Source organism: Mesocricetus auratus, unplaced genomic scaffold, assembly GCF_017639785.1.
Source record: "Mesocricetus auratus isolate SY011 unplaced genomic scaffold, BCM_Maur_2.0 Super-Scaffold_100038, whole genome shotgun sequence".
Lineage (NCBI taxonomy): Eukaryota > Metazoa > Chordata > Mammalia > Rodentia > Cricetidae > Mesocricetus > Mesocricetus auratus.
In genome coordinates, this window is record NW_024429216.1 from 11,609,111 (window position 1) to 11,622,424 (window position 13,314).

The following is a 13,314-nucleotide window of genomic DNA, read 5'->3' on the forward strand; positions in this document are numbered from 1 at the left end:
CTGGAGGTGAGGGGGGGGCCTGGGGTGAGAAAAGAAGTGGGGGTCATGCATATTCCAGGGGAGGGGGTGGGGAGTCGGCCCCTGACTACCACCAAACCGAGCTGGAGGAAGGTTATAGACCCTCTTTGCTCAAGGCAAGATGAAGAGGGCATTTTGAGACCGGGAGCGAGAATCTGTCTATTTTGGGGTCTCCTTCCTATGAGAGAGCCAGAGAGCCCTGAGGATCCCCCTCTACCCTCCCACTTGCCTCCCGTACCCACTGGCATCCAGGGCAGCACCTCGAGTCCCCTGCTTAGCTTGGCTTTTCTCGCTGTGCACACGCACACCTCTCCCAGGCCATGCACACACAGACAGGGTCCGTTTTGAGCAGCCTACACGTTTCGGGGTGTCTAACATTGAGCCGCCTCACATCCGCATGCTGTCACACCCTGCCTCTCCCCCAGCTGGTGTAACACACCTTCCTGTGTTACACATCCACACGCATTTGGGTGCCGCATATCTCCGGGATCCAGGGTGTCCTGAGCATACATCCTTAGTCACTTGTGTTGTGATTTAAAATTAAAAAAAAAAAAGTGACTCGAGAGAGGAAGATGCCATGCCACAGAGTTCAATCGGAGAGGCTTTTTATTAAGGGGGAGGGATGGTAAGAAAGGGGAAGGGGAGGGTGGGGGAGAGCGGCCTCTGGGAGCAGGAGGAGTGGGAGAGATGAAAGAGAGGGAAGAGAGGGAGAGAGAGAGGGAGAGAGAGAGGGGGAGAGAGAGAGAGAGAGAGAGAGAGAGAGAGAGAGAGAGAGAGAGAGAGAGAGAGAGAGAGAGAGAGAGAGAGAGAAAGGGATGGGAGGTGGGCAGGGCCCTTGTAAAAGGGAGCATAGTGAATGGGCACAGGTGGTGTTCTTAGTGGCAGCAGCTGAGGGCGTATCCAGTCAGAACTCCAAAGGCAGGCCAGTACAGATGCCTGAATACTAACAGCATGGAACTCCATCTCTCCCCAGTCCTTGTGAACACACCCTCAGTGGGTTTCGCCGAACCACGAGTCCCAGCTCTCCCTTTCCATACCCCCCCACCCCCGGACACACACCTCCTCTGATGTCACTGTTGCACACCTCCATGTGTCACACCCAGCCACAGCCTCTCCGGAGTCACACCCACACCCTTTTCCTTGTCACACCCCAGCACCAGCTTCTCCGGGTCCCCCCTTACGCACTGGTATCCCACATGCGGGACCCCTTCCCCCAGTCCACGCGTATCCTCACGGTCCACAACCCGGAGCCCATGTTTTCTGCCTCCCTACACACCCCCTTGCAATGTCACACCCCCCCTCCCTCACTCATGTGTCACAGTACGAGAGCCCCCTCCGGAGTGACAAGCACACACCTTCCCTTGTTACACATCCATCCTGGAGGGTCTCATGCCTTTTACACACACACACACACACACACACACACACACACACGCACACACACACGCTGCCCTGTCATATCCATGGTCCCCTAATGTCACGTACCCAGGCCCTACAGTACCCGCACAGATCCGCACACCTGTCCTGGCCTTCCATCTGCTCCCCCCCTCCAGTTTTACACACCCACCCTTTCCTCCATGTCACCCAACACACCCACCCAGCTTGTCCCCCACGCACGGTCTCTCATACCGTCCACACCCGGCCCCTTTCCGGGACAACCCATGCTCAGGACGTCCCCAGGGAGAGAGAGGTTCAGAAGCTCCTGGTCCACGGGCCTGTCGCTACTCCTCTCCCCTCCCCCAGCCGGGACACGCAAACCCGGGGGAACACCCCTGCCCCGAAAAGGGTCACGCCACACACCCCTCAAGGACACGCCGGCCCTTGAAGGGACCCACGCCCCTCATCCTCGACTCCCTCCGACACCACAAGGACACTTACCACCCCCTCCCCCCCAGCCCCTCTCATCGCAGACAAAGCTCTCAGCCCCAGGGGCCTCGGCGACGAGAGAAAGGGGTCCGTCCGGGTCCCCAGCTCCTCGCGGAGGAGCGCCCCTCCCCTCCCCGGAGCACTTGCACCTGCCAGCCGGGGATGGGGGGGGGGATGATGGAGGCCAGCGATGTCCCCTTCGGCGCGCGATGCCCCCCCTCCAACGCCCCACGCCGCGGTCCCGCAGCCCTGGCCTCACCTCCCGTGTTGCTGCGCTTGGTGCAGACCACCTCGGGGGGCGTCTCGAGGGGCCTCTTGCGGGAATCCGGGGCCTCGGGCTCCATGGGGGGGGGCCTGGGGCGGCGGCTGCTGCTGCTGCTGCTGCTGCGGCGGCTGCGGCGGCGGCGGCGGCTGCTGTGGCGGCGGCGACGGCTGCTGGGGAGGCTGGGGCTGCGGCGGCGGCGGCGGCGGCGGGGGCGGCGGCGGCTGCGGGGCCGCGGAGGCCGTGAAGAGGCCGTGCACCGCGCCGGCGGCCATCATCCTCATGGTGGGGGGGCGGGGGAGGGGAGGGGGAGGGGAGGGGGCGGCGGGGAGGGGGAGGGGAGCGGCGGGGAGGGAGGCGGGAGGGGGCGGGCGGGGGGGGAGAGCGCTGACAGAGCCGGGAGGACGGGGGGGGGGGGGAGCAGGTTGGAGAGGGAGTGGGAGGGGGGTTCTGGGATGGGGGACTGAGGGGTGGGGTCCTGCTCTCTCAGAGATCACCGAAGCCCGGCACTTGGTTGAGCCAGCGGGGTGCAGAGGGGACAGGACACCCTTCCTTGTGCCCTTTCCTGGGGGCTCCCCACAGATGCGGAGGGCCGAGCCCCCCCTCCCCAGGCCCTTTTCAGGGCGGGGGGCCGGAGATGCGAAGCGGAGGCGGCCGCTAGTGGGGGCCCGGGGGGCTGCGGGCGCGGGCGGCAGCGGCGACGGGGCTGGTGGCGGTGGCTGCTGGCCCGAGCATCTTCTCAGCCTAGGCTCCCACAGCGTCCTGGCCCCTCCCACCCGCACAGGGTCACGCCCATGCCAGGCAGGGCCACGCCCTCCGGCGCCTCCATTGGTCCGCCCTTGAAGCCTTGGGCCACGGTCCTCCGGGTTGGCCACGCCCATCACGCTGGGAAGCGAGAGACCTGACTCCCCCCTGCAGGGTATAATGGGGACCATGAAGCTCCTCCACGCCTTCCTTCCTTACCCTTCACCCTTTTATTTGCGGTGGGGCAGGGAGGGGACAGAGTCCAACGTAGCTCAAACTGGCTTTGAAGTCACTGTGTAGCTCAGGCTAGCCTCGGACTCCGGATTCTGCTGCCTCCAGCCCTCAAGTGCCGGGATCAGGGGGATGGATGTGCGCCAGCCACCCCTAGCTACCTTTCGCTTCTGCTTCTAAAGAGCATTTTCTTCTGCACTTGCTCTGGGCCAGGGGTGGTTCTAAGTAAGAAGTTCTCATTTAATCCCACAGGGAAACAAAGATGGGATGCACTTTTATTATCGTGAGCCTTGGAGACCTGAAACAGCCTAGAGTGGGCGCTCATTCATGTAATCCCAGCATTTGACGGGAGGAGGAGGAGGAGGCAGGAGAAAAGCCTTGAGTTTGAAGCCAGTCTGGGCTTACAGTGTAAGACCCTTTGTTAAAAAAAACAACAACCAAAGCAACAAGAAACAAAACAAACAAACAAACAAAAAACAAAAGAAGAAAAAGAATCAAAGGCAAGAGGTCCGCTATCACATAGCCAAACCAAGGACTGTCCCTTCAAGTGCCATACGACTGTCAGCACGGGAATTCCACTCTGGATCGTCCATCTATCCGTGAAGAGTGGGCATAAGGCTATATATACTGTCAGGCTGAGACTTGAAATCAAGTTAAAGCAAGAAACTGTCACAGAAGCCGACTGGACTCGGTTCTGTCAACTCCTGATGGCCCACCCACTGAGTGACAGATACTGCCCTGAACCCTGGGACACAGCACGGAACAAAACAGCCTTAGGGCTTTGTAGAGTAAGTATTATCATTCTGGTCACTCCTTAGAAAATTTTGATTTGCAGACGACAGAGTAGAGGCTGCAGAAAGGGTTTTCCAAGGGCGCATGGCTACGCAGAGAGAAAACTGGGATTTTGATGGGGGACAAGCCTAATTCCAAAGCCCGAAGCCATAGGAGACAGAAAGCTCTTTCTTGGAGTGGGTTATAGCCAATATTCTGTATTCTCATATATATGCATTTTTTGCTCCCTCGATGCCTGGTCTCCAGGGCTTCCTTCCTTTCTAGCTTGGTCAGAAGCAAGTCTAGCCCCAGAGGGGTCCAGGAATGGGTAGCTGTGGCAGCTGGGGGCGGGGTAGTCTGTGGCACTAGGATCTGCTCCACCCCACCTGCCCCTCCCTTGCTGTGCTCTCGGGTCCCCAGGACAGTGGAGGCAGCAGATGGCCTAGGGTGGATGAGGTGGACGCCCATCTGTCCCCTCCCCCCATTGTCCCTTCAGTCAAGGGGGATGGGAGGGGGTTGTGGTCCACTGCAGTCTGGATCCTCCCCCTCTATCTTCCTGGAGGGAGCTGAGGAGCTGGTTGCCATGGAGACAGAGAAGAGGCAAGAGGGGATGCAGGGAAATACTGAACCTTAGCATCTCACAGACCCGAGGTACACAGGTGACATCCCCCAGCATCCATGGAGTTGCGTGTGAAGTTCTCTCCCCTAACACACACTTAGTCACATAGGGCACACGCTTCACACTGATTTAGAAAGACTGACAGGAGAGGACCACTGAGGACGCTTGTGTACACACACACACACACAGACACAGACACACACACATCCCTAAAATGCACACTCAGTCATTCAGACCAAAACCACAGCACAGGCTCCCACACACAAATAGATAGATGTGTATTTAATATCAAGGTGGTGTCTTCTAATATCCAAATATGTCCCACGTAGGCGTATTCAGACTCACAGTTCCAAATTTGTGTGTCACCCCCCAGAAGTTTACACATATGTGACCAAAGCGATAAGAAACATACGACCTTGCTTACATAAGACATACATGTTGGTGGTATGGAGTGGCCTTCATTATAGCTCAGCGTAAACGGGGTACCGTGCACATTTAGATACAGGATCAGCAAAGTCTGGCATACAAGATGACTGGACTTCAGGGGCTGCCCAGTGACCAGTGCTCAACACACTTGGATTGCTGTGTGTTGTGAAGCCCTCCCCCCTCCCCCTGAGTCACGCCCGCAGCCCCAGTTCCTCCCAGCCCCACCAAACATTCCCGTTTGGACCCACACAAAACAGCATGGTCGGTCAGGCACTCACACTCACACAAACACAAACCTCCTCCTAGATATTTTTAAACCAAGGCTAGTTCTGCTGTCATGGCAACCGCCCCAAACCCATCACCATAGCAACCCAACGTCAGCTTTCCAAGCACCAAATCCTGGGGGATTGCAAGGCCCCAATCAGAGGTGGTGGAGGGGGCTGCACCTTCTCCCTTCATCCGCGCCACCCCAGTGCATTCAGGGGGATGGTTACTCAGTCTGGACAGGGTCCAGAACCAGGGCTACCAGAGACCCAGCCCATGCCAGGGGAGGGCGTTTCCACCAGCTTTCCCTCTCTCCACAATGCTGTATGCAGGAGTCCACTGGCACACAGGTAGGTTTCAACCTGGACACATAGGAGCCTGGGTTTGAATCCTGGCTCTGTTGCTTACATGCCGGGCGGCATGAGTATATTCTGACCCCTCTGAGTGTTGTACGACTAATTCAGAAAAATGTCCCGTTCATGCTTAAAACCTGTAAAGGATCAAACCATGCTCTGTGGTAAGAAGTCCACGTCTGGGCTGGTGAGAGGACTCAGCAGGTAAAGGTACTTGCAAACCAGCCTGAGCTCCTGAATTTGATCCCTGGAACCCACATTGTGGAAGAGAAGTGACTCCTGCAAGCTGTCCTCTGACATCCAACGCACACACAGACACAGACACACACACAAAAATAAAACATAACTAAAAATATAAAAGTACAGGCAGACAGGGTCTAACCTTCCCAGTTTCTTCGTGGATGCGATGGATTTTCTCTCCCTGAAACAAATTGGGGGGGGGATATAATCTAATCACACTGGGCTGCTGGGAACATGTCCCAACACTGAGAGGTATGGACTGCTGTTTTAAGAATTTTGTAGGTACTAACTAATTTAAGTCTTAACCATGACTGTATGGTTAAGTTATTATTATGATTTCCTTTTTGCAGAAAAGGAAACAGGCCTGGGGAGTGTGCTATCACCTAGATACTAAAGCTTTTTTAGGGAGTCAATCTATGACCTTGTACATTCTCTCCAAGTGCACTAGTGCTGAGCCACACCCACAGCCCCTCACTGGGGGATTCTAGGCAGGGGCTCTACCACTAAGCCACATCCCCAGCCCCTCACTGGGGGATTCTAGGCAGGGGCTCTACCACTGAGCCACACCCCAGCCCCTCACTGGGGAATTCTAGGCAGGGGCTCTACCACTAAGCCACATCCCCAGCCCCTCACTGGGGGATTCTAGGCAGTGTCTACCACTGAGCCACACCTACAACCTTTCACTGGGGACTTCTAGGCAAATACTCTATGCCTGAATGACACTTCCAGTCTTTATTTTAATTTTATTTTTGAGACAGGGTCTCTCTCTCTGTCTCTGTCTGTCTCTCTCTCTTCGTGTCTCTGTCTCTGTGTCTCTGTCTCTGTCTCTCTCTCTCTCGCCCCCCCCCCCCAATCTCTCCCAAGTTGGATTAGTGCAGGGACTACAGGCAGGAACCGCTATGCCCGGCTTCTTTTTCGTTTTGACTTAGGATCCCATTAAGTTATCTAGACTGGCCTTAAACTCACAGCACTCCTGGGCTTCTGCTTCCCACGTACCTGGCTGGAATTACCGCCCTGTAACACCAGGCCCCTGTCAAGTACCGTTTCTGAAAGATAGCATTTGAACCCAGGAAGTCAGTGATGCATTCTTAGTCATCTTTCCCCTCTGCTTCTCAGTGAGGTAGATTGGAGGGGGGTAGCATGGTGGATTCTTGGAGAGTTTGCAGCTTTTGTGATTTTGGATGAGAGGTTTCAGCTTGCAAAAAGGGGGGCTAACACGGTGCCGCTGGCTGAAGCTTAAGGAGGATGTGCCTCCAGTTCTAAGGGGCCTCTAAGGACTGTCTGGCTCTAGGCACTTGTTCCGTGGAGGTGGGAGCGGATAGAGAGCGGCGGGACCACTGAGCAAGCGGGCAGGTATCAAGTGCGCAGGCTCAGGAGAGAATGGCCCCGCCCCTTCCTCTTCCCTCCCAGCTGGGTGACCTCTATCCAGCCTGGGCTGTCTCCTAGTCTGTCACCATCTGTCAAATGGCAATCAGAGCTGAGGGTGTGGTGAGGATTCCACGAGTCCAAGCCAGGAAAACAAAGAGCTCAATCTGAGCTGCAGTGAATATCACACATCCTCTCGGGATTTGGGAGAGGCAGGGTTGTGTGGTGCAGGCCCTGGTGGTCAAGACAGGTGACCGAGTGCGATCCGTGGGACTCTCCTGATAGAAAGAGAAAGCCAAGTCCCAAGACTGTCATTTGGTTTCCACGAACCCCGACCCTTCGCACAAAATACATTTATTTATCTTTAATGTTAAAATATTTATTTTATGCTTTTTTTTTTTTTTGCCTACGTGTGTGTATATACAGCACGTATTTGCCTGGTGCCGCGGATCTGGATGGAGATAGGGATGGTTGTGAGTCACTCTGTGGATGTTGGGAGAATAACTCAGGTCATCTGCAAGAACAGGAAGTGCTCCTAACTTCTGAGCCATCTCTCCAGACCGTAACGTTTAAAAAATTTAAAGGAATTATTATTTTTTGTTGCAATGCAAAGCGTAAAACTGAACACAAAGATTTTCCATGAAAATATGGGTTCCTTTTACCTTAGCCCAGGAATGTGTGTGTGTGTGTGTGTGTGTGTGTGTGTGTGTGTGTGTGTTGATTTTTGAGACAGAGTCTAATGCAACCCAGGCCAGCCTTCGTTCCCTATACAGCTGAGGATGACAAATGAACTTCCAGATCCTTTGAATTTCCAGATCCTTCTGGCTGGGGTTACAGGTATGCGACCGCTTAAATCTGGATCAGGCTTCTTCTTCTTCTTCTTCTTCTCTTCTTCTTCTTCTTCTTCTTCTTCTTCTTCTTCTTCTTCTTCTTCTTCTTCTTCTTCTCCTCCTCCTCCTCCTCCTCCTCCTCCTCCTCCTCCTCTTCCCCCTGCCCCCTTCCTCCCCCCTCCCCTCCCTCCTTCTTCTTCTCCCCCCCCTGCTACGTCTTCAGACAGAGTCATTGTGTAGACCAGGCTGGCCTGGGACTCACAGACATCAGCCTGCCTCTGCTTTCCAGTCCTGGGATTACGGGCATGCGCTACCATGCCCAGCTCAATCCCGAGACTCTCAAACTTCTTCCACTAGTGATACCCTAAGATTTGAGGAGTTTTTCTGTGGACTTGGGAAAATAGGAGTATAACATATGTACACAAACGTATACTGATACTAGGCTATAAAACCATTTATTTCGCAATAATGCTTATCATTTTACCATGTGTTAAGGATGAAAGCAAATTCACATACTGATGACGTGACATGATTGTTTACTTATACATACATAAAGAATCTTGGCTCAATATTAGAGTATCTTCCCCATTTTTCAGAGTTGACTGATATTTTAATTTTATTATCATCAATGCCCAGAATACTATTCAGCATAAGTATGTACTTATTATAAAGTGTAAAGCATGGCTGGGAGTGGTACTTGGGAGCCTAAGACCGGAGGATCAAGAGCTCCAGACTAGCCTTGGCCACATACTGAGCTGGAGACCAGCCGGGACTGTGTGAGCTCTTGTCTAAAACTAGAGCGAAAGCAAATGAAGGGATGGAAGTATGTTTGGGGCTTTTTCAGAAATGGTTGGAATTTCTGTCTTACCTTTAAGTCAAAATTCATTTCCTGATTGTGTGTGTGTATGTGTGTGTGTGTGTATGTGTGTATGTGTGTGTGTATATGTGTGTGTGTGTGTATGTGTGTGTGTATGTGTGTATGTGTGTATGTGTGTATGTGTGTGTGTGTGTGTATGTGTGTATGTGTGTATGTGTGTATGTGTGTGTATATGTGTGTGTATGTGTGTATGTGTGTGTATGTGTGTATGTGTGTGTGTATGTGTGTGTATGTGTGTGTGTGTGTGTGTGTGTGTGTGTGTGTGTGTATGTGTGTGTATGTGTGTGTGTGTGTGTGTGTGTGTGTGTGTGTGTATGTGTGTATGTGTGTGTGTGTGTGTATGTGTGTATGTGTGTATGTGTGTATGTGTGTGTATATGTGTGTGTATGTGTGTATGTGTGTGTATGTGTGTATGTGTGTGTGTATGTGTGTGTATGTGTGTATGTGTGTGTATGTGTGTATGTGTGTGTGTATGTGTGTGTATGTGTGTGTGTGTGTGTGTGTGTGTGTGTGTGTGTGTGTGTGTAGCCCAAAGGTCAACTACCTCTTCTTCAGGAGCTATCTACCTTGTACTTTTGAGACAGGGTCTCTCATTGGTCTGGAGATTGCCGAACAGTCTAGGCTGGTTGCTCTGCAAGCCTCAAGGATCCTCTTGTCTTCATGTCCCTGGCAGGAGGATTCGAAGCATGTACCGTCTCGCCTGGCTATCTCATGCGGGTTTTGGGCATCCGACTCTGTTCCTCATACTGCACAGCAACCACTTTTCCTGCGGGGATATCTCTTGGCTCCTCTCTTTCTTTCTTTAGCCGTTTTAAAATTGTACGCGTATGGGTGTTTGCTGGCATGTATGTCTGTGTGCCAAGGGCAAGGAGTGCCCAAGGAAGCCAGAAGGAGGGGGGCAGATGCACAGATTTGGAGTTACACGTGGCTGTAAGCCATCTTGCGGGTGCAAGGAGCCGAGTCTGAGTCCTCTGGAAGAGCAGCATCCTTAATGGCTGAGCCATCTCTCCGTCCTGGGCATGGAACCTAGGGTGTTGCACATACCAGGCAAACACCCTTACTATTGAAGTGGATTCTAGGCGAGCACTGGGCCCTGCCCCATGGGTGTTTTATTCCTAATGACTTTTTTTCCCTCTGAGACAGGGTTTCTCTGTATTGTTTTGGAGGCTGTCCTGGAACTCGTTCTGTAGACCAGGCTGGCCTCGAACTCACTGGGCCTGCCTCTGCCTCCTGAGTGCTGGGATCAAAGGCGTGCGCCACCACCGTCTGGCTCCTAATGACCTTTTGTGTAAGATGGAAAAGTTGGGGTCTGGAGAAGTTTTAACATGTTTTGAGACAAGGTCACACATAGCCTTAGCTGGCCTGGACCTTGATATATAGCTAAAACGGGTCTTTAGTGCCTGATTCTCTTGCCTCCAGCTCCCAAGTGCTGGGATTATGGCCATACGCAGAGAGCCTATGGGAATTTGGAAGCAGAATCAGAGCTCGAATCCTTCTCTTGTCTCTCGCCTCTTAGGCTTGTGTCCCAGCACTGGCTGCCACCTTGGTGTTTTTTTTGGCATCTGACTGAGTCCCCACCCCCATCCCAGCTTTAACATCTCCCTGGGACTCTGTAACTGCCACTGGGATCAATTCCAAATGCTGCCAGTTGCTCAGGCCAGAAACCCTGCCGTTGCCCTAGACACCCCTGCTTTCCCCGCACCCAAAGCCAAGCTGTCAGCGCAAACCCTTGCCGCTGGGTCTTAAGGTTACAAATGTCCCTTCTCCTCACTTCCTTCACAGCTCAAGGTCCTTAGTACTGTTCCCCACAGGCACTCCGGGAGTCCTTTTCAGGTGACTGCTTCCACACTGACCCTCCCATCCCAGGCTGCGGCCAGACTCATCTTTTTCTTTTTGTTGCCCTTTTTTTTTTTTTTTTTTTTTTGCGATCAGGTCTCTGGAAGCCCAGGCTGACCTTGAACTTGCTGCATAGCAGAGTATGATCTCCTGACCCCCTGGCCCTGCCGGATAAATGCTGGGACCACAGCTTGTGGCACCGTACCTAGGTTTTTCCTTTCTTTCTTTCTTTCTTTTTTTCCTTTACTTTTCATGAGTATGTGTATGTGTCCGTGTGAGCTGATGTATTCAGATGCCCTGGAACTGAAGTGGCAGGCATTTGTGGGTGCTGGGAACCAAACACAGGTCCTCTGCAAGAGCAGTGAGTGCTCTTAATCGCCAAGTCATCTCTCCAGCCCTTTTCACTTTACTGCCTGGTATCCCATTGTGTACTTGCCGTGTCATTTCATGTGTGGATGGACACCACCCCTGATCTTGGCTGCTGTGAATCATGAGGTGGGGGTACCGGCATCTCGTTGGTGTGCTGTCTGTGGCTGCACTTCCTGCCTTGCGTTTGTGGAGGAAGGAGCTGTGGAGAAACTGAGGCACAGGGAACAAGGAGGACACGCCCCAAGCAGAATAGCAGCAGAGTGGGGCTTTTTTGTTTGTTTGAGACAGGGTGTCACGTAGCCCAGGCTGGTCTGGAATTCACTGTGTAGCTGAAGATGACCTTGAATTTCTGGTCCTCCTGCCTCTGCCTCCAAAATGCTGGGATTGCAGACAAAAGTCACCATGCCTGGTGTATTGCTGAGGGGTTTTGTTTGTTTGCTTGTTTTTCATCTTGACACAAGCTAGCATCATCCAGGAGGAGGAAATCTCAATTGAGGAATAGTCTCCATCCTATTGACCCGTGGGCAAGCCTGTGGGGACATTTTCCTTAATTAATGATTGATGTGAGAGGGCCTAGCTCACTCTTTGGCAGGTGCCCACCCTGGGCAAGCAGTCCTGGCCTTTATAAGAAAGCAGGCCGAGCAAAGGAGTCGGCATGTTTCTCCATGGCCTCTACTTTGATCTTGTCTCCAGGTTCCTGCACTGCCTTCCCTCAGTGATGGGCAGTGTAACCCGTGCTCTGTAAGCTAATGAACCCTTTCCTCCTTAGGGTACTTTTGGTCAAAGTGTTTAGCACTGCAACAGAAAGCAAAGGAGGACATCAGGTTTCTACAGTGCTTGGGATCGAACCCGTGCCTCTGGGCATGCTAGGCAAGCACGCTACCCACTGACACCTCCCCCCAACACCATCTCCCTCCTTTTCTTTTTCTTTCTGCAATGCTAAGGATTGAACCTAGGATCTCTGGTGTATCAGGCAAGGCTAGAAGTAGCCTTTGCTCTTGCTGGCTGCAGGGGTGCCGGTGTCACTGGGTCTGGCCCTGTCCCCTCAGTCTCCTCTCTCCTTGGTGGACCTCCCTGTCTCCCTGGCAAGGACCCATGGACGGACGGTTAGTTAATGCTGTCATCTTTGGTGACAGCTTTCGGAAGTTGGTGCTCTCCTTCCACCTTGTTGCTGGAACTGCGCGTGCGTGCGTGTGTGTGTGTGTGTGTGTGTGTGTGTGTACTGCGGTGCCTAGCATTTATGTACATGCTGGGGATCCACCTCTGGTCCCTGTACTTGCATAGCGATGATTTTATCTACTGGCCTGTCTATCCAGTCCCCATGTTAGTTATCTTTGACTCATCTCGTCCATTCATCCCCCTCCCACCCTTCCGATCTGTTTTTCCTTCCATCTACCCACCCACACATCAATCCATTCATTCTAGTCTCTCCATCCATCTTCCAGTTTCTCTTTTCCACACACTATCCTGCTCATTCATCTCTATTATGTATTCTACCACCTATCAGTTATGTATCTCCCTTGGCTAGTTCATATATCTACCATGTATTTTACCACCCATCAATCAACCTATCCCATCAATCATCTATCTATCCTCCTCGCTATCATCTATCATCTAATCTTCCACGTATTAATATCTGTGAAGTCTATTATCTACCATCTGTGTAATTTATACAGTATATACTCAATTACCTATCTCCATGTCATTTCTCTTTCTCTAGGCTGGACCTCACCCTGTAAAGAGAAGCTTTTTCTTTGAGAGGAGCCTTCCCACCAGCCTGGTTCTAGAGCCACATCAGTCCCAAATAAACACACAGGAGGCTATATTCATTATGAAGCTGTTGGCCTTGCTTGTTTCTTACTGGCTAGCTTGACTTAAGTAATTACCCCATAATTGTTAATCTAAGTATGTCTCTTACCGGAGAATAGTTCCGGGCTTCCTACCTCATGGCGTTACGTGTCGACTCTCTTCTGTTTCTCCTTCCCAGAATCCTCCTGGACTCCTAGTCCCACCTATCTAGATTCCTATTGGCTCAACAGTGCTTTATTGACAAAGGACTTCCCCAACATCACCCCAGAACCCCAGCCCTCACTTTAGTCTTTGTGACTCCACCTGGAAGTCCACTGGATACCGCAGACCTCCCCACGTCTCCATCGCCGGGTCTTGGGTCTCTGCCCCACCCTCCAGGTTCCTCTTATCGCACTAAAGTGGAAGTTTCCGGATTTAACAACAACAAAACTTGA

At 52.6% G+C, this 13,314-nt stretch overlaps 1 protein-coding gene across 1 annotated transcript in view; it reads right to left on the bottom strand.

The window, feature by feature from the left end:
* Positions 1–2,305, bottom strand: part of Nova2 (NOVA alternative splicing regulator 2) — a 36,486-nt gene extending 34,181 nt beyond the window's left edge. The window contains 1 exon segment of the mRNA XM_021223172.2: positions 2,144–2,305. Within this exon segment, the coding sequence (XP_021078831.2) occupies positions 2,144–2,228 (85 nt within the window). The 5' untranslated portion in view covers positions 2,229–2,305.
* Between the last annotated feature and the right edge of the window lie 11,009 nt (positions 2,306–13,314).